This window comes from Schistocerca americana, chromosome 3 (assembly GCF_021461395.2).
Source record: "Schistocerca americana isolate TAMUIC-IGC-003095 chromosome 3, iqSchAmer2.1, whole genome shotgun sequence".
NCBI classification, from domain to species: Eukaryota; Metazoa; Arthropoda; class Insecta; order Orthoptera; family Acrididae; genus Schistocerca; species Schistocerca americana.
The window spans coordinates 730,396,988-730,419,667 of NC_060121.1; the positions used below are offsets into that span (position 1 = coordinate 730,396,988).

The following is a 22,680-nucleotide window of genomic DNA, read 5'->3' on the forward strand; positions in this document are numbered from 1 at the left end:
TTGGGTTATAGATTACGTGGTTAAAATGCTGATGATACCTTAATCTTGGAGAATTCTTTACACTGTTAATGCCCTTCTGCTACCTAATTACATGACTGGATGTCAAAAACAGTTGCCTCTGCATAATTTACAGTTTAATTCCAGAGAGAATATTTTTAATTTAACCCTACGCTGTGGCTTGAGTCTATCTCAATTAGGATTAAGTTCCAAAAACCAAAGATATATTCTTTCTGTTATCTGTACGTCAGCAGCACTACAGTTTTATCTCTGGGACTAATAATTACATGCTTATGAAGTGTCTCGATGGATAGTCAGTTTTCTAATAAACAGCAGACACAACCTGGGAGGCAGCAACCTCATGAAAACATTCTTGATTTCCAATATTTTGCAAAGCAACAAAAAGAGATTACCCATAGCAAAGAAATTCGAGAGAGAGAGAGAGAGAGAGAGAGAGAGAGAGAGAGAGAGAGAGAGAGAGAGAGAGAACACAGAAAATGTAATACCTGTTTAGGCGAAGATCCAATATAAAATTTTTTCCATCTACAACAAATCCAACGGTGAGATCATGGATGTGGCCCCCTTCCTGAAAAAAGAAAACCAAGTTGTGTTTATTAAAATTTCTACCATAAGAAATTATATGATACATTTCATACATAATTACTGGAGAAGATTATGAGGATTCCATAAAACTAAGAGAGGAAAACATCTGTTTTTGGGCTGTAGTAATATCTTATTGCACAACAATCAACTTCAGTACCTCTCTCATACGAAACACGAAGGTTACTAGTTTAAAGATTCTCTCTCTTAGCTCAAACATTCTACAGTATTGATACAACTTTCGCTAAACCTGCCTAGAGTGATGAACTGTAGAGGTTTTCATGCTAAAAGCTATCATATTGTTTGATTATGGAATCACACACAGTACAGCCAATGATCGAGGAAAGAGCAGCTTGGAAAAAGGTGGATGGTACGGCCACTGGCAAACTGGACTGTACGGTGACTTGCATCTACAAGAGGTGCCTCGAATTGTGGTCTAAGAAGCAAAGACGAAAGTAAAAGAAGTTTCAGGAGGCGAATTAAAATTCAGGGTGAAGTGATATCAATGGTACGATTCGTTGATGTCACTGCTATCCTCAGTGAAAGTGATGAAGAATTACAGGGGCTATTTAATGGAATGAACAGTCTACGGAGCACAGAATACGAATTGAGAGTACATACAAAAAGAGAAAAGTAATAAGAGGTTGCAGAAACGAGATTAGCGATAAACTTAACGTCAAATTTAAGGATCATATAACAGATGAAGTAAAGGGATTCTTCTATCTTGGAAGCAAAATAATTAATGATGGACGAAGCAGATTTTTACAAGCAAAGAGGACAATCCTGGTTAAAATAAGTGTTCTAGTTTCAAATATAGTAATTAAAATGAAGAAGATTCTTCTGAGAATACACATCTGGAGCACAATAGTGTACTGACGTGAATAGTGAATCGTGGGAAAACAGGGAAAGAAGAGAATTTAAGCGTTTGAAACGTCAAGCTACAGAATGGCGCTGAAAATTGAGTGGACTGATAAACACAAGAAATGAGAAGGTTCTCTGCAGGATCGATAAAGAAAGAATATGTGGAAAACACGGTCAAAACAAAGGAGGACAGGACAATGGGAAATGCGTTAAGAAGTCATGGAAAAACTTACATGTTATTAGAGCGAGCTGTAGGGGGCAGAGCCTGCAGTGGAAGACACAGATTTTAATACACAAGTTGTCCAAGAAATGCTGCGACAAACTTCTAGGGGTTGTATAGGATGTCTTGAGGAACAAATCAAGGATAGGAACCCATGTCTAAAAACGTCATCCAATGACACTATAGAGCGTCCAAGTTATAGTGCCACTGGGACCCCCCTCGGCAACAAACGCGACGTTGTAGGCAAAAGGTCTTGCAATACTGTTTGTTATTCAGTGATCGCGACTTATTGCCACGAACTCAATGGAGAAGATGGAGTTAGCTGTTGCTACGAATACGATGCTCCGTTGCCTTGGTGGACAACGGTTTCGTACACGACTTTCCAGCTTCAGTTTATTTTTCTCCTGTACATCGAAAAACGTTGGAGATTCTGGAGTGTTCCACGATAAAAATGAAATGCATATGGAAACTCGTGTCTGAAACCGTCATTCACTGAGGCAACAGAGCATCACATTCATAGGAGACAAGGCTTTTCTACGCAGGAGCTATCTCCACCTTCTCCATCGATGATGATGGCAGTCAGTCACGATCGCTGAACAACAAATAACATTGTGACACGTTCCGCCTTCGGTCCAGCGTACAAAGTACAAAGTCATATTTTTTGCTGAAGGGGTAGACTGGAGGCGGGCGTCGGCACATTTATCTTTGACGCCCTGTAGCATCACTGAATGAAATTTCCGGACACTCGTTCCTATCCTCGATTTGTTCCTCAGGACACCCTCTACTATGTTGCAACATTTCTGGGACATCTTGTATCTCCAGCAAATAACTGAGGACTTTGGGCTAAATGCTTACTCCGAGATGAAGAGGTAAAAAGAAACCCTCGTTAGTAGAGTTTAAGGGGACGCTATCAAAGGGCAGGATTAATCCTTGTACATCAAGCAACATACCAGATGTCAGTAAGATTTAGTTTTCAGAATGTGAACAAAAGAGTTTGTTTGTATCTTCATTCCAGCTTGAAATCACTGAAAATCACTATTTATCTCACTCATTCCAACTGTGAGTTTTACACATGAGAAAGTGACTCAAAAGGAGAAAGTTTCATGTGATCGACTCTAAGATAGCTAAAAGATTAATTCTTTACTGACACTGCACACAGAGTCACAATGATTTTCTTCATGGACGCTACTCTGTTGCATTACAACACTGTTCCACCATAAAAGATGGCAACAACTGGGGAGAAATAAAACATTTTAATCTTTCTACTTTTGCCAAGTGAGGACTAGGGAGCCGAGATATCAATAAAAAGTCAAGTCCCAAACAGATCTAGCAATCGCATTCAGCTCTGTAATAATAAGATCAGGCTACACATCCTTTCACCTGAGATACAGACCAGTAATAAACCACTGGAGACATCACAGTTGTAAATTTATTTTCAGAACCTGATAGGATGGTTTCCATTCAGCTTAATGCCTGTACGGTGCGACATCTCTACCTAACACAATAGTCGTTATAAACTACTGCAAGACACCATCCAACTGCCACATATCATATGCTGTGGAGTAACAGTTAAGGAATAACATCACTGCAGAATTTTCAAAAAAAAAAATCGTTTTTTATTGGCTTCAAGAAGCTTTAAACCTTTAAGAACACGAGGCAAAAAGTCTAATCCCTGAAAAAAAATTGGTTCTATTGAATTCCTAACTCCTAATCTAGCGAGTCCGATGACCCAAAACGGCTTATCTGCGCCAACTCGATATCTTCTGTGTGTCTTGGTGTAGTTAGAAGCATTTCAAAACAATAATACGTCGGCGTGGCGTCAGTAGGTGTACGAAAAAGATATTTATTTCGCTTCGAATCTCGATTTTTGTGTGCAGTATTGACTTTTGATAGTTTATTTGTGAGCTTAGAGTTACAGTCGTCTTCAAGTAAGAAGGAGTGGTAAGAAAGTGTACTCAGGCAAAAAAGATGCGAGAACTTCGTATCCAATGCGGCGTCGAAGCTGTAGTGTATGTCATCAAATCGTTCAAAGAAAAGATGAGAGCCTGACTGCAGTTCGAAAGGAGTTAGTGCCTCTGCCAAGAAATTGAAAGACATGGAACAGGATTTTTATGTGAATTACCGATTGGGCTATAGGATTATAAGTTTTCTTCCATTTTCTCAACACGTCCAATGCAGACATCACGTAGCAAGAACGAAATTCTCGAGGTACAGGCTTCACATTAATTATACTTATCCAAACAGCGCAGAGGTTGTTACACAAATTAGTAAGCCTACAGGGGGACGCACAGGAAATCAGCCGTCGAATCGTCCATCCAATGCGCCTTCTTGGAATAGAGCTAAACCGAATAGTAAAGTTTTGTGCGTTCATGGAACTGCCCTGGCAGATATTTCAATCTTTCTATGATAAACTACTGGATATGATTTCGATCTCAACGGCACCAGTACGATAGACGAGTCCTGGGATAGCAGATTAATGGTAAGCGTTTCCTAAAAGTAGAATTTTTTCAGTTGTTCATTTCTACAACACATTTCAAAACTTGAAACGCGTTTTTCTCGGAATATGATTCTACAAAACGGGACGCAGCGTAACTCCAACAGCTTTCAATCTTTTTATTTGAAAATTTAATCACGGCTTTGAAATAACATACATACGGGATCTTCGATTAATTTAAACAATATTTATTAACAAATGAATTTTTGGTGAAAATTGAACGATTTCATTCAAACACTCACCAATTACACAAAAATCAATATTTCTAAAATCGCCTATGTGGTTCACTAGCTACGTTCATTTAGATTACACAGTTTTCTCTCTCTCTCTCTCTCTCTCTCTCTCTCTCTCTCTTTCCCAGATTCAAATTGGCGCCAGCCATAGTGTGTGCCGTGCCCCAGAGCGTCTTAAATTCAACAAACCTCAGGAGAACTGCTGCAGTGTCACTATTGTGTAACATTTTCTGACAAAAATTGTTTCCAATATACTTTAACATATGCTCAAGAAGGACCACAAGTATTGTTTCTCTATCATCTTTCCTTCCACCCAAAAGAAATTGTCATGCGTACTTTTTTTGTTTTTTTAGGACGTTACAGTGGTGTTACCCCTTAAAATTTCATCACACAAGATGCCCAGAAATAAACTGAAGAAAACCGAAGACTTAAACATCGGAAACCGTGTTGAGTTCACACGTCTGAAACGAACTCAAAAATTATTTCAGATGGTGAAACTGACGCAGTGCACACTTACTCATGCTCGATTAATAAGGAATATAGCTGCTTATCTGAGGTGTGGCGTCCAGAGACAACGTAGTGACCTGCTCGCATGGCGTAACACCCAATGCGCTATGTTGCTAGTCAGTGAAGTGAGCCAGGTGTGGATCGAACACGGATAGCAGATTAACGGCCTTGGCTGGCGTACCGGCCAGGCTGCGTGTGGTTTTTAGACGGTTTTCCACGCTCTTTTAAGCAAATGTTGGGTTGGTTCCTAATTTCCATCTCAGAAAATACGACACACAAACAGAACGCAGTTTATACGATTCACAGGCGGGTGGCGCACAAGATTTCCCCCCCCCCCCCCCCTTTAGTTAACCTACGGTTGTGGCAACAGGTAGGGCATCCGGCCGCACCAAAGTTAAAATAAATTTGCCAAAACTTCAGCACTGCGGAGTCTATCCTAGACGGTGTAAACGCTAACGAAACCAATAAGAAGAAACCGCATAGGCAGTATGTTTTTTTTTTTCTTTCAAGAGAGAATACATATTTTAGCTGCCTAAATAAAAGTGATGGTGTGTATTGTATCTACGACACTTTCTGAGCGATGCGATCCCGATTTGAAAAACCACTTGCTCCGGGACGAAAAATTTCCGCGACAGAAGGCGTAGAATCCCACGAGCTCAAACTATGAATAACTATGTGAAGATGTGGACGTCTTATTAAAGATCACTGAAGTTCCAAGAATATCATCAACAAACACAAATTTGAAATCACAAGATAAAAGAAATGAAATGAAATGATCGTATGCCATTAACGGCCGGAGTCCCCCCACCTGGTTAACTTCGTCCACGGAGTTGCAAGTCTTTTCAGTTGCGCCACATTAGGCGACTTGCTTGTCGATGATGATGAAATTATGATGAGGTCAACATAACACCAAAGTCCCCGAGCGGAGAAAAATCTCCGACCCGGCCAGGAATCGAACCTGGGCCGGCTGCAGTCAGATGCGCTGACCACTCGGCTAAGGGGACAAAGATAAAAGAACGTAGGATATAAATGGACAGAATAGAGAAAGAAACAATACAGCGAAAACATGGAGAGAATCTGGGAGGAGAGGAAAAACACAAGGTAATCTTCATAAGGCCATTCCATTCTCACGCTCTTCTTTAACAGTGAATGGTCGTAAATGATGATATTGAAAATGAAAGGAGCGTATGGTTTTTCGGCTGCGAAGTCCCGTCTGGAGTTGTTCGGCCGCCTAGTGCAAGTGTATTTGACGCCACTCCTGCGACTTGCCCATCGATGAAGATGACGTGAAATTTTTAGGACAACACAAACAGCCAGTCCCCGAGCGAAGAAATCTTCGGATCTGCTGGGAATCGAATGCGCGGTCCCGCGATCTGGAGTCGCCGACGCTAAGCACTACACCCAGAGTTGTGGATAAATAACAAACCCTGCACGTGAATGATCCACAAACGCGACAAAAATACATTCTGAAATGGCAAATGGAAACAAGAGGATTATTGTCCAAGCCAAAGTCACAAACAAGTTCTCAAAGTCACAACTGCTAAGTAACATCAACACGGAAAGAATAAATATGCTAAAACAAGCCTGGAGGCAGTAATCTCTGCATGGATAGTACCAAAACCCCTTGGAGAACTTAAACACTGACGGAGATCAGACTCACCCACGGCGTAGAAGACGAACAGTGAGAGCAGTCACAACAGAGCAGCAGTAGCTGTGCAAGATAAGGCTTTGAAGACGAAAATAATAGAAACCACTTAAGATGATAGATATCGATGTCGGGTACACTCTAAAAACACGGACGAGACAATATCACTTTGTTCTACCTTTATGAAGAACGAATATGTCAAGAAGCACAGTACGCTGCATTCATACCTTCGCTGCCAAATATGCAGAGTTTTAAGAGTAACAGATGTCTCCAACAAACGGCAGGACCACGCACCTAAAGCGGTCACAACAGCTGGATATAACATTATCCTGTACGGTAGAAAAATGTGTCCCGACCGAACAGTTGCAGCTAACAAGTCTAACATCGTTGCACGTCAGCCAAGTAAAAGATCCTGCCACTTAATCGACATAGCACTTTCGTGTGCTGGGAACATCAACGACAACGCGGCTCGGAAGAAATTGATGTAGGAGGAGCTGACAAAGAGTCAGTCGAATCAGTGGTAGCCGGGGGTCAACGGCAAACAATCTGACGAATGCCCTGTCTATAATATAATGATACATTAAAGATAGGATAAAAGGCAAGCCAGAACCGCCCCTATCCTGCGTTAAATACTGTAATATCATTCTGAGTCACCAGGCATAGCTCTGAGGGTGTTGGAAGTACCCTGCGGTAGACCTGAACGTGTCCAGCAATTGAACATGTCCAGCAATGCAATCTCTGTCGTGAAAAACAAAGATAATAATATAGCAAATTCCTGATTATCCGGGTGCGGCGATATTTGAAGAAAAAAAAAAAAAAAAAAGGAATAAGCCTCAAGTATCTATACATATTACAATTTAAACTCCCCAACCGCGATTTCTGTCTGTCTGTTCGGGTTAATCTCAGGAACTTCTGTAGGGATTTTGATACGGTTTCCACTAATAGACAGACTGATTCACGACGGAGGTTTGCACGTATCACAAACAAGTTTTCCGTCCGAAGATAGTGTCTCTGATCTAAACGGACAACGGTGAGGAGTGCGATTTGCTGTCCGTTTGCTCCGCCATACCCGCATCCAGTGACGCCTCTGGGCTGAGGATGACATGGCGGTCGGTCGGCCCCAATGGGCCTTCAAGGCCTGTTCGGACGAAGTTAAATAGTTAGAGATACTTTGTGCCATCTGTGCGAAGCCCGAGTGGGTCGCTAGTTCCGTTACAATTAGAGCGAATATTTTCGTTTGGCATACACAGTAGGCATAAGATTTAGTGTTTTAGAGGGAAGACACTGCGGACTCCAATCCCTCCGTCATTAATCCCAGATATATTTTTCCATTGTTTCCCATTTATTTCCAGGTAAATGCGCGGATTATACCCTTGCAACATACCTGTGAGTTAAGACACAGTTTCTGAAAATCCCTTATCATAGTCTCTGCACTCGACAGTATTTGTAAGACTTGTACGACGCGAAGATAACAATAGATCGCTAGTGGGGGAAAATGCAACCCTCCGCTGAAAGTGGATTTGAAGGATGTAGAACTGTGCACTTTACAAAACGAGAAACGTAATATCCTTATACTTTAACATCAATGAGTCACTGTTGGAATGGGCCAACTTATACAAATACATGGTTGAAACATTTCGTAGGGATATGAAATGGAATAATCACATAGACTTATCCGTGGGTAAAGCAGGTGGTAGACCTCGGTTTATTGGCAGAACACTGACGAAGTGCAATCGGTCTACAAAGGAGATTGCTTACAAATCACTCGTGCGATCCAGTCTAAAATATTGCTCAAGTGTGTGGAACCCGTACCAAATTGGACTAACAGGGGACGTTGAACATCTACAGAAAAGGGCAGCATGAATGGTCACAGGTTTGTTTAATGCGCTGGAGAGTGTCACAGAAATACTGAAGGAACTGAACTAGAAGACTCTTGAAGATGGACGTAAACTATCCCGAGAAAGTCTATTAACAAAGTTTCATGAACCGACTTTAAATTATGACTCTAAGAATGTACTATAGCCCCATATATATCTCTCACATAGGCATCGTGAGGAAAAGATTAGAGTACCTAGTGCGCGCACAGAGGCATTCAAACAATTATTCTTCCCGCCCTCAATAAGTGAAAGTAACGGGAAGAAACCCTAATAACTGGTACAATGGGACGTACACTCTGCATGTGCCTCTCGTTGGTTTGCAGAGTATAGATGTAGTAGAGACGTAGGAGTCCTGAGTTTCCGGTATATGAAAACCTTAATCAGGAAAAAAGTGAATAAAAAAAATCGACGATTATGTCCCGAAAGGCAACTGAAAACAAGTGATACGAAATAAACAATAAACAGTATGTTGGCGTAATTTTGTGCTAATCCAGTTCGCATTAATCCAGTTAATAGGGAGCATGCTGTAGCAATGATTTATCCAATGAGAAATTAGACTCGTGGCAATATGCCGGTGGGACACGGGCCATTGTGAGAAGGTCGCCCTCAGAGATTCTACAGAAGCAGCATCGGCAAGGACGAACATGCAGCCAACATTCCTCGCGTGGAGGCAACGGCCCGGCATTTCCTGCCGGCAGCAGCCAGCCAACCAGCGATGGGTAGTTTCTGGTGCTGCTGCTGCTGCGGTAAAGTCGCGACAAACTGACCACACGACAAAATATCGTTCTAACCAGCGCTTTTTAAATCAAGTGTTCATCTGTATCATGCAGTCGACCGTGTTGGGTGCTTATCACTGCAAACGGAACATTACGATTGGAAATGGATAAAGCAGGGAATCGACCGTCGGCTTTTTCACGGATCCACACTGACGTCCACTTAAAGTTATTTTGAAAAAGAATGGAAAACCTTATTTACGATGTCCCGACGGATATTTGAACCCCTCTCTTGGACTACACTAGCCCTCTCCGGACTCTTTCACTACACGACCCCAAACTCTATACAGAGGGAACATAACATTAATAAAACCGACAAACTCCAAGGACAGACTCTTGACAGGAAATGGGGGGGGGGGGGGAAAGGTCCTATGAACATGTGTCCGGAAATACATTGTTGGCACTAGAGATGGCGCTGACGAATGGAAGTTCCTCTGCCCACATGTCGTGTGTTCCTTGTGTGTTGCAGGCTGTGTGATTGCCTCAGTGTTCAGTAAACACCAGAATGGTCCGATATGCATGTGGGGAACAAGCCGAGCTCGAGTTTGTGTACTGCCAAGCAGATGGAAACAGTTGAGAGGCAGCACGGCTATACAAAAACAAGTACCCTCACAGACATCAACCACATCACACAACATTTCAAGCCCTTTTAGGGCGTTTGTGTGTTCGTAGGTCCTTTCAGACAAACTAACGTGCAGGGAGGCGGCGGACTGTACGTACACAAAGATCTTGAGGACGAGGTTCTACAGGATATTGAGATGAACCCTACTACAAGCTCCATGCAAGTGGCCCGCCAACAAGGTGTAAGCCAACGTACTATTATACGTATCCTGCATGACAATCCTAACTATCTTCATCGCGTGCAACGAGAGCAAGGATTATCAGCAACAGATTTCCCTCTGTCGATGGTTTTTGCACTAGGCCATCAGAATTATGGGATTTCTATGGTCATCCTTTTTACCGCCGAAGGAACCTTTACCAGAACTGACATCATCAATCTGCATAATCGTCATCTGTGGGCTGGTTTTTGCACCAGACCATCACAATTATGGGATTTCTACCATCAGTCCTTTTTATCACCGAAGGAACCTTCACCAGAACTGGCATCATCAATCTGTATAATCGACATCTGTGAGCTACACACAATCCTCAGTAAATGGTTGACGCGTCTCTCAGCATCGGTTCAGCATCAACGTGTGGGCTGGCATTCTTGGCGACTAAATACTTGGACCGTTTATCATTCCACAACGCCTCGATGGAGGCACGTTCCTGGACTTCCTGCGGAATACTCTGCCTGTACTGCTTGAGAACTTGCCTTTGGCAATATGACAGGTTATGTGGTTTCTGCATGACAGAGCACTACCCCACTTCCGCATCACAGTTCGCCGACACCTCAACAACATCTTCCCCAGATGTTAGATAGTACCTCTGGTGGCATCTCAAAAGCGTTGTGTATACTGAATCAGTTCCTGATGTGCAGACCCTTGAACAGCGTGTTCAACACCTGTGACACTGTTTGGAGAGATGTCGGAACGTGCAGAAGAGTGCGGCAACCCATGATGTGACGTGTGAACGCGTGCACAGCATCCCATGGAGGCCACTTTGAGCATCTGTTGTGACGTGGATGCGATGTAGCTCTCTACTGTTTTCAGGGACGATGTGTTGTCGTCGTCGCACGCACACCGCCCATTTCCGGACACATGTTCACGGGCCCTTTTTTCATTCTAGTCAGGAAACCGTCCCCGCAGCTTGTCGGTTTCATTAACGTTCACCATGTATTTCCATTTATTCTCCGCATGCCACTTTATGGTGGGTGGTGTAGAATACTCAGTCTGCCAGTCACAGTCCCTCCACCTCTTCCTGTCGCAGTCGCGAATGGTCCGATTCTTAGTAAGCCTCCGTCAGAGCTCGAATCTCTCCAGTTTTACCGTCGTGAATTTTTCGCGAGGTCTACGTAGGACGAAGCAATATATTGCACGACTCTTCTAGAAACGGATGCTCTCAGAAATTCTGAAGTTGGCTAAGCGTCTCCGTGATGCATTCGTACGTATTAAATGAACCTAAACGTAGGAATTAAATGCGGGGAGGGGCTAGGTTATTTGCAAGTTGCACAGAAATCGGACCGCAGTTGTAAGAGTCAAATGACATAAAAAGGGAAGCACTGGCTGAGAAGGGGGTGAAGCAGGGCTATAACCTATTTTCGGTGTTATTCAAACTTTACGCTGAACAAGCAGTAAAGGAAACCGAGGAGAAATTTGGAGAGGGAACTGAAGTTCAAGAAAAAGAAAAAAAACTGCGAGGTGTGCCGATGATAGTGTAACTCTGTGAGAAACAGCAAAGGACTTGGAAGTGGAGCTGAGTAGGATAAATAGTATCTTGAAAGGAAGTTCTAAGAAATGCAAAACGCAGATAATGGAATGTAGTCGAATTAAATCACTTGATCCTGTTGGAATGAAATCAGTAAAGGAATCACTAAAAGTAACAGATGAGTTTTGTTATTTCGGCAGCAAAATAACTCGAGTACGGACGAAGCAGAGAAAACATACATGCAGTCTTGCAGTAACAAGAAACGCATTTCTGAAAAAGGACGAATTTGTTAAAACCTAACATAAGTTTAAGTGTCTTTCTCAAGGTATTTGTCTGGAGCGTAGGCTTGTACGTAGTTGAAACGTAGTCCAGTCAATGACGGAAAATTAGGGGGAAAATTCGTAGATAACGAGGATGGAGGACAATATCGACCACGCAGCCTTCTCTCCAAAGCAGACCACAAAGGTTTAATAATAATGAGATTTGATGATTGTGGTAGCGAGAGGGCATCTACATCTACATTTATACTCCGCAAGCCACCCAAGGGTGTGTGGCGGAGGGCACTTTACGTGCCACTGTCATTACCTCCCTTTCTTGTTCCAGTCGCGTTTGGTACGCGGGAAGAACGACTGCCGGAAAGCCTCTGTGCGCGCTCGAATCTCTCTAATTTTACATTCGTGATCTCCTCGGGAGGTGTAAGTATGGGGAAGCAATATATTCGATACCTCATCCAGAACGCACCCTCTCGAAACCTGGCGAGCAAGCTACACCGCGATGCAGAGCGCCTCTCTTGCAGAGTCTGCCACTTGAGTTTGTTAAACATCTCCGTAACGCTATCACGGTTACCAAATAACCCTGTGACGAAACGCGCCGCTCTTCTTTGGATCTTCTCTATATCCTCCGTCAACCCGATCTGGTACGGATCCCACACTGATGAGCAATACTCAAGTATAGGTTGAACGAGTGCTTTGTAAGCCACCTCCTTTGTTGATGGACTACATTTTCTAAGGACTCTCCCAATGAATCTCAACCTGGTACCCACCTTACCAAAAATTAATTTTATATGATCATTCCACTTCAAATCGTTCTGCACGCATACTCCCAGATATTTTATAGAAGTAACTGCTACCAGTGTTTGTTCCGCTATCATATAATCATGCAATAAAGGATCCTTCTTTCTATGTATTCGCAATACATTACATTTGTCTATGTTAAGGGTCAGTTGCCACTCCCTGCACCAAGTGCCTATCCGCTGCAGATCTTCCTGTATTTCGCTACAATTTTCTAATGCAGCAACTTCTCTGTATACTACAGCATCATCCGCGAAAAGCCGCATGGAACTTCCGACACTATCTACTAGGTCATTTATATATATTGTGAAAAGCAATGGTCCCATAACACTCCCCTGTGGCACGCCAGAGGTTACTTTAACGTCTGTAGACGTCTGTCTCTCCATTGATAACAACATGCTGTGTTCTGTTTGCTAAAAACTCTTCAATCCAGCCACACAGCTGGTCTGATATTCCGTAGGCTCTTACTTTGTTTATCAGGCGACAGTGCGGAACTGTATCGAACGCCTTCCGGAAGTCAAGAAAAATAGCATCTACCTGGGAGCCTGTATCTAATATTTTCTGGGTCTCATGAACAAATAAATCGAGTTGAGTCTCACAAGATCGCTGTTTCCGGAATCCATGTTGAGTCCTACAGAGTAGATTCTGGGTTTCCAAAAACGACATGATACTCGAGCAAAAAACATGCTCTAAAATTCTACAACAGATCGACGTCAGAGATATAGGTCTATAGTTTTGCGCATCTGCTCGACGACCCTTCTTGAAGACTGGGACTACCTGTGCTCTTTTCCAATCATTTGGAACCTTCCGTTCCTCTAGAGACTTGCGGTACACGGCTGTTAGAAGGGGGGGGGGGGGGGCAAGTTCTTTCGCGTACTCTGTGTAGAATCGAATTGGTATCCCGTCAGGTCCAGTGGACTTTCCTCTGTTGAGTGATTCCAGTTGCTTTTCTATTCCTTGGACACTTATTTCGATGTCAGCCATTTTTTCGTTTGTGCGAGGATTTAGAGAAGGAACTGCAGTGTGATCTTCCTCTGTGAAACAGCTTTGGAAAAGGTGTTTCGTATTTCAGCTTTACGCGTGTCATCCTCTGTTTCAATGCCATCATCATCCCGGAGTGTCTGGATATGCTGTTTCGAGCCACTTACTGATTTAATGTAAGACCAGAACTTCCTAGGATTTTCTGTCAGGTCGGTACATAGAATTTTACTTTCGAATTCACTGAACGCTTCACGCATAGCCCTCCTTACGCTAACTTTGACATCGTTTAGCTTCTGTTTGAGAGGTTTTGGCTGCGTTTAAACTTGGAGTGAAGCTCTCTTTGCTTTCGCAGTAGCTTCCTAACTTTGTCGTTGAACCACGGTGGGTTTTTCCCGTCCCTCACAGTTTTACACGTACCTGTCTAAAACGCATTTTACGATTGCCTTGAACTTTTTCCATAAACACTCAACATTGTCAGTGTCGGAAAAGAAATTTTCGTTTTGATCCGTTAGGTAGTCTGAAATCTGCCTTCTATTACTCTTGCCAAACAGATAAACCTTCCTCCCTTTTTTTATATTCCTATTAACTTCCATATTCAGGGATGCTGCAACGGCCTTATGATCACTGATTCCCTGTTCTGCACTTACAGAGTCGAAAAGTTCGGATCTGTTTGTTATCAGTAGGTCCAAGATGTTATCTCCACGAGTCGGTTCTCTGTTTGATTGCTCGAGGTAATTTTCGGATAGTGCACTCAGTATAATGTCACTCGATGCTCTGTCCCTACCACCCGTCCTAAACATCTGAGTGTCCCAGTCTATATCTGGTAAATTGAAATCTCCATCTAAGACTATAACATACTGAGAAAATTTATGTGAAATGTATTCCAAATTTTCTCTCAGTTGTTCTGCCACTAATGCTGCTGAGTCGGGAGGTCAGTAAAAGGAGCCAATTATTAACCTAGCTCGGTTGTTGAGTGTAACCTCCACCCATAATAATTCACAGGAACTATCCACTTCTACTTCACTAAAGGATAAACTACTACTAACAGCGACAAACACGCCACCACCGGTTGCATGCAATCTATCCTTTCTAAACACCGTCTGTGCCTTCATAAAAATTTCGGCAGAATTTATCTCTGGCTTCAGCCAGCTTTCTGTACCTATAACGATTTCAACTTTGGTGCTTTCTATCAGCGCTTGAAGTTCCGGTACTTTACCAATGCAGCTTCAACAGTTTACAATTACAATACCGACTGCTGCTTGGTCCCCGCATGTCCTGACTTTGCCCCGCACCCTTTGAGGCTGTTGCCCTTTCTGTACTTGCCCGAGGCCATCTAACCTAAAAAACCGCCCAGTCCACGCCACACAACCCCTGCTACCCGTGTAGCCGCTTGCTGCGTGTAGTGGACTCCTGAGCTGTCCAGCGGAACCCATCCTATGGCGCAAGTCGAGGAATCTGCAGCCCACACGGTCGCAGAACCGTCTCAGCCTCTGATTCAGACCCTCCACTCGGCTCTGTACCAAAGGTCCGCAGTCAGTCCTGTCGACGATGCTGCAGATGGTGAGCTCTGCTTTCATCCCGCTAGCGAGACTGGCAGTCTTCACCAAATCAGATAGCCGCCGGAAGCCAGAGAGGATTTCCTCCGATTCATAGCGACACAAATCATTGGTGCCAACATGAGCGACCACCTGCAGATGGGTGCACCCTGCGGCAGTTTATAACAGCGCTGGACGATGCGAGCTGCGTGGACGGAGGTCGTGCCGTCTTGGAAAGCAGCATCACCACAGGGGAGGAAACAGTATGCCCTGAGACGAACCTGGTCAGCTAAAATGGTCACAATCTTTGGCAGTAATGCGACCTTCCAGAGTAACCATGGAGCCCGTGGAATACAAGACATGACTGACCAAATCACCACTGAACCAACGCCACCTTCCACTCAAGACGTAAATTCGGTCTTAGTGCATTTTTATGGCTTCGAGTTTTTATTTTCATTTTACTTAATTTTTTAGCTCGCCCTGCCATTCGTTGCTTATGGAGCTCCCTTCGTATTGTTTTGGCGCCGACTGGGTTCGGGAGTGCGACATTCAGTTCTGCTGTGACCTTTGTTGCTGTTGTCCTTTTACTTTTCGCCACTATCCTCTTCAATGACCGTCTATCATGGTCATACAACACACACTTCTGTCTTCGTTGTGACTTAGCGGATGATGTTTTCCGCTTTCCTTGTATGAGGTATAAATTTTCGATTGATACCTCTTGAAACATCATACATTACAGCTACCTTGTTTACGGAAGCATTCACCGTGCGAGCACCAACAGTTTGCCCTCGTTCGAATTCAGCTAGCTACGACATAATGCACTCACAAGTACGCAGAACACTGTTGTGACCACGGGTGACTCCTGAAACGTACGGAGGACATTTCACAGGTGCAGTTCGTGGTCAAATACAATGGCGCATCTTGCAGGCTTGGCAAGTGTCTGCATTGATGTTTATGCATTTATGTGTTTGCATATTTTTGTCGAAGCCCTGTAAGCTGCAGCAGTTACTCAGATATGAAGAGGTTTGCACAAGATACGCTGGCGTGGAAACCTGAATTACAACTTCTTGGAACTGCAAACCACCACCACAACAAAAACAAAAACAACAAATGGTTCAAATGGCTCTGAGCACTCATAGTGCGTGTCATCAGTCATCAGTCCCCTAGAACTTAGAACTATTAAACCTAACTAACCTAAGGACATCACACACATCCATGCCCGAGGCAGGATTCGAACCTGCAACCGTAGCGGTCGCGCGGTTCCAGACTGAAGCGCCTAGGACCGCTTGGGCACACAGGCCGGCCAAAAACAACAGCGACAACGACAAAGAAGACTAAGAAACTCGTTGCTCTCCTTCGGATCTTCTCTATTTCGGGTATTTATCCTATCTAGTACAGATTGTTGACTGATGAGCAATATTCAAGTACTGGTCGAACGACGGTTGTATAAGCTACCTCATTCATGGGTGGACTATACATCACGTAGCTCGTTAACAAATAACAGTTTCAAGTAGGCGAGGCAGGTATTGGTGGACGTTAAGCATCATGTGTCCGCCTCTTTGCACAACAACCAAGAGGATCTGATTGCTGCTTTGAGGACCCGGGTTCGATTCCTGGTATTGTCGAGGATTTTGCCTTGATAAACATATTGGAATGCAGATAGTCTGCTGAGGATAAAAAGGATCCACGTGAAGAGAAGGTAGCAACTCCGTTTGGTAATGTCAATATTCACTACTGGCAGAGAACTGTGCAAATTACATGGCCCTTCCTACTGTTCGATGACCGCATTGCCACAGAAAGATCGGTTGAGTCTCTTTCAGTTAGGAAAGAGCCTAAAAGATTTTCACAGACATTTGAAAGTCCTGCTTGTGCACTACGATCTGCGCTTATCACATAGAGATGAACTCAGCAAATAGATATACATGTCTTTCGATACACGTGCATACTATTTCACACTGAAATCTTCGATGCCGTCTTCATAATCGGTAACAAGAATGTGTTAGTAATCTTTCCACGATCGACCCGATAAGAAATATTAGCGCAGGAATCTATAATTCTCAATCTTCGTCATTTCCAGTGCGTTATTCTTTACGTTGATTAAATGGATTCATACCACTGATTAGTTTTTAATTACTATTCATCACGAACCATGGTTTTTTTCCTATGTAGTGTTGGGCGTTAGACACGTATCTTTGTGTGCTGGTTCATTGAACCGATTTAAGACTGTTATTAACCGCGCGACTGCTACGGTCGCAGGTTCGAATCCTGCCTCGGGCATGGATGTGTGTGATGTCCTTAGGTTAGTTAGGTTTAAGTAGTTCTAAGTTCTAGGGGACTGATGACCACAGTAGTTAAGTCCCATAGTGCTCAGAGCCATTTGAACCAAGACTGTTATTCGCGTGATTTTCCGTCTCAATATTTATAAGCCGCGCAGAGTGGCCGCGCGGTTACAGGCGCCATGTCACGAATCGTTCGGCCCCTCCCGCCGGAGATTCGAGTCCTCCCTCGGCCATGGGCGTCTGTGTTGTCCTTAGCGTAAGTTAGTTTAAGTAGTGTGTAAGTCTAGGGACCGATGACCTCAGCAGTTTGGTCCCTTGGGAATTCGCACATTTGAACAATATTTATAAGTTTATGTTCTCTTCGACTTATGTGACTGTAAACAAACTTGTTGGTACAACACAGAAGTACATACGGTGCTATTAGTCCGGGGTTCTTTGGCGTGCCCAATTCTGCACAACTTCTGCTTTTCGTAAAATCACTGTACCTGGATTCAATGTGATCGTTGTTGCGAGAAAAAGAAAAAAAAATCAATATCAAAAACGGTGCCGCCTTTGAAAATCTCGTAGTAACACCAGCAGTCTTACAAAATAACGAATCCCGATTTTCTGAAACAAATAAAAGAGAAGCCTGTTTTTATCACTGCTTAGGCTAAATAACGCCAAATAAAACAGAACACTGTGCTGCACGCATGTTGCTGACGTAAAAATGTCAGAAAAGTCAAGCGTCGCGCAAAAAAAAAACTCGACTAAGGTAGCGAGTGATGAAATATGGTGAGAGGCTGTGCAGAAAAAACGCAGGAACATTCAGATGCCTGCATTTTCACAATACAGATAGCTGGCATGTTGCGGTGTATCACAGCTACGAACAAAGCGAGTGGGAAGAGGAGTAACAAATCTTCCCGTATCTTCCGTCGCACCTAACAAAGCGCCGCCCCTGCTGCTTTCTGTTTAAGGCAAAGAAGTGGGGGTGGTTGCTTTGTCAACGAAAGGCACCAACAGCGAGTTTTCCACTAAGAATTGCATCGCACCGCACAGTTCATTGTTATTCTCCCACACACAGGTTTGCAGGATGCTCTAGGCCTGTGGAGCTTCCACCTTATTTGAAAATACTTTATTTTAAGTGTTTACCTTATTCTGAGGACAACTGGCATGCTCCTTGAGAATCATCTCCACAATAGAAAGTGTTCCACGCTGGCACAATTCGAAATCGTTGCGCTGTGACGTTCAAAGCCGAGACACGTAACTGTCCCCGTTTGTTTCACAGAAACATTTGGAAAGTAATAAAAATATCATTGATATGGAATTGATGAGACATATGGGTGAAAGTCATTTATTAATCAATTAGTGAGTGTAACGATTTACAGTGTCATCCACCAAAACAGCAACACCAGGAAATTTTGTTTATTCATCATATGCAGTTTAGCAGGAAGAATACGTGACTATGTTTGTTACTGATTTAAAAATATATAGAGTGATTGAAAATAGAAGAACAGATTTCACTTGTTCATTACAGGCAAAATATAGAAGATAAAAACGCATGGCGCATGTCACTGGTCAGCTGACACAGCTGCGCTGTTGCTTGACTGTAGCAACAGGGCCACTACGCCACAAGAGAAATCATTTTGTGTGTTGGAGTTCGAGCGAAGTCCATCCACTGTTCATTGCCTTTGGCCTCCAAGGACACTAGACCACAACTTGCGATTTTTTTTTTCCTCCGGGGACACATAAAAGACTATCTTTGTCCCAAACACGGCAGTACTCTTCAAGAGCTAAGAAACTGAATTGTTGGAGCTGCCGATTCAATAAACTGGGACCTATTGATTCACGTGTGTGGAATGAAATGAACTATTGTTTCGATGTTTCTAGAGCATCGCATGGTGCGCATGTTGAGTGTACGGTTTAGTGACCGTAGAAAGATACAAGACGAGTCAGACAAAACTTCCAGTTGGTGTGATGAATGGCAGCTAACCCTAAATGAGTTTTGCGGACGAGTAGGAAGACCAAACCCGTAATGTTCGGATACAGTATTACTCGTGTCCTGCTTGACACAGTCAAGTCGTTTAAATCTCTGGGCGTAACGTTGCGAAGCAATATGAGATGGAACGAACATGTGAGAACGGTGGCAGGGAAGGCGAAAGGTCGACTTCGTTTTATTGGGAGAATTTTAGGACAGAATTGTTCACCTGTAAAGGAGATCGCATATAGGGCGCTAGTGCGACCTATTCTTCAGTACTGCTCTAGTGCTTGGGATCCGTACCAGCTTGGATTATAGGAACACACAGGAGCAATTCAGAGGCGGCTGCTAGATTTGTACCGGTAGGTTCGAACAACAGGTGTTCTGGAGATGCTTTGGGAAGTCAAATGGGAATTTCTGGAGGGAAGCCGACGTTCCTTTCGAGAAATACTACCGAGGAAGTTTAGAGAACCGGCATTTGGAGCTGACTGCCGAACGATTCTACTGCCACCAACACACATTGCGTTTAAGGACCACGAAGATAAGATACGAGAAATGTGGGCTCATACGGAGGCATGTAGACAGCTGTTTTTCCCTTGCTTTATTTGTGAGTGGAACAGGAAAGGAAGTGACTAGTAGTGGTGCAGGGAACCCTCCGCCACGCACCGTACGGTAGCTCGTGGAGTATCTATGTAGATGCAGATGCAGTGTCTGTGCGAACATAAAACTTTTAGCATTCCTCTACGCAGTGACATGCGAAATGTGCTTCCATCTCTCATACTGTCTGTAATAAACACTGAAATGTGTTCTTTCTCTTTGAATCGCCCATATATAGTGTGCGAAATTAAGTACACAGGGCTGCCAACTCTGGCACCAATAGGTTGCATACCAAGTCGAACTGAGTTTGGATGCTTCAACTCTATGCCAGAGACACAGTCGCAGTGGCTGGCGAGTGGTGGGGCACCAGTCCTTCATCAGCCCATGACGAGGAGTTTTTAATGGTTGAGAGATTTGGAGAACTTACAACATTCTAACACCCTCCGTATCGACACAGATCAGGACACCATGGGCAACAAACGGTTGTGTGTTATTGTGTTGAAAGATGACATTACAGAGACCTCGAAAAAAAAGGCACTGCAACCAGCCTTGACATATCAGAACTGTAATGCCTGCAGTCCAAATAACTGTGTATACGGATCAGAAGTAGAAGTTTTATGTGCCCACTGGTACCCTATACCTTATGGGGAGGTCGAGTGCAATCTGGTAACGTTTCTTCTCCTCGGATCCTCCTCACACGGGTACGCCCATCGTGTTGCTATATTCAGAACTAAGACTCGGCTTAGAAGTCGACGGGGGACCACCCCTCTTGTCCAGCGTTGTTGTGGCGCACACGACTGCAGGTGCGCTTCTCTCTGCTTGCGACACAGGGGGACAATGGTCGTCGTGCTGACGATCCGTGGTGTTCCAGACGTCGTCGCTCCACTGTTTGTGTGGAAACTTGCGATGCTGCAAGGTGCCAATTTCCTGACTCAAGGTACGTGGTGTGGCTGGGCATCACGCACGGCCGAGAGGACAATACTCGTATGTCTGTCCTCTTGGACTAGTCGCGGGGAGCTGTTGAGATCCTACAAGGCGTTGAGCATTGTCCTCCTGAACCTATTGATTCAATATTCGAATTAATCTCGTGGGATCTCGACAAACGTGTCCAGCAATGTCGTGGAACAGTTACCGAAGTTTCGATAGGCTATAAACCTATGCTGTAGACGTTTTTCGCCTTTACCCGAGGCACAATACAACCAGTCAACATTAAAAAGTGATTTTAAACCGCTGTGAAATATTTCCTTTTACAAAGGTTTCAGATGACGTTAATCCAAACTCCGTTGTATTTTTGTGCTGAAATCCTAATATTTGCATATCCAAGCATGTACACTGTCCCGTCACATTAAAGTGAGCAACTGTCAAAAGCCTGAATAGCCCTCTTGGCGACGAGGATCGCTGCGAACCGTGCAGGAAGAGTGTCACTGAGGTCCTGGACGGTAACGACAGGGATATGGAGCCATACGGACTCCAGTGCCATGGACAGCAGCGCTACGGTTCTCGGCTGAGAATCCGTGGCGCGAACAGCCCGACCGAGGCGGTTGCACAGATTCTCTATAGGGTTTAAATCCAGGGAGTCTGGCGGCTAGAGGAGTATGGTAAAGTCATACTGGTGTTCTTCGAAACGCGCACGTACACTCTGAGCCGTGACACGTACTGTGTACTGTCTTGCTGGTAAATGCCATGGTGCAGAGAAGAAACAAACTGCATGTAGGGGTGGACACGGTACCCAAGGATTAAGCACTCCGTCTTCAGGCCACAAGTGGCCCATGGGACCATCCGACCGCCGTGTCATCCTCAGGTGAGGATGCGGATAGAAGGTTCAAATGGTTCAAATGGCTCTGAGCACTATGGGACTTAACATCTATGGTCATCAGTCCCCTAGAACTTAAAACTACTTAAACCTAACTAACCTAAGGACAGCACACAACAGCCAGCCATCACGAGGCAGAGAAAGCGGATAGAAGGGGCGAGTGGTCAGCACACCGCTCTCCCGGTCGTTATGATGGTTTTCTTTGACCGGAGCCGCTACTATTCGGTCGAGTAGCTCCTCAATTGGCATCACGAGGCTGAGTGCACCCCGAAAAATGGCAACAGCACCCATCCAAGTGCCGGCCACGCCCGACATCGGTTAACTTCGGTGATCTCACGGGAACCGGTGTATCCACTGCGGCAAGGCCGTTGCCTTACCCAAGGATAGATAGATGCATATTTGCGTTCATCCATTGTGCCTTCCAGAGTCACCCTGACAATTCCACAAAAACATTCCGCAGGACAAACGCTGCCCTCTGGCTAATCGGTGTTTGCTTTCAGACGTTTCACGCTGTACATGCCTAAGACGATCAGTCCGATCCACCTGTCGACACTCAGTGGAAGTCCAAATGTGGTACTTGTGTGCAAATTCCAGCTTTCGTCGCCGATGAACAGCAGTCTGCATGGGAGCATGAACCAGGAGCCTGCTGAAGTGGTCCACGCGCATCCACGTTCACTGGACCGTCGTTGAGGAGACATTGTTGGTAGCCCCTTGGTTCATCTGGGCGGTTAGTTGCTGAGCAGCTGCACGTGAATTCACTCTTACACATCTCCGCACCGTCGATCACCCCTGTCATCTATGGCCCGTGGTGCACCACAGTTACCTCGGCACTGGTTTTGGATAACGCCGTTTTACCATTTTACAAACGTAACCGTTTCGGAAATTATTCCACCCTTGGCCCGAAAGACAAGGTAGACGTGTGATAGGTGGTTCAGTT

At 44.3% G+C, this 22,680-nt stretch overlaps 1 protein-coding gene across 1 annotated transcript in view; it reads right to left on the reverse strand.

Annotated features, from left to right (window-relative positions):
* The window catches only part of LOC124605292 (mucin-17), a 148,566-nt gene that overhangs the window by 67,992 nt on the left and 57,894 nt on the right, over positions 1-22,680 (reverse strand). The window contains exon 2 of the mRNA XM_047136873.1: positions 504-583. Coding sequence (XP_046992829.1) covers positions 504-583 — 80 coding nt within the window. The remainder of the gene's footprint in view (positions 1-503; positions 584-22,680) is intronic.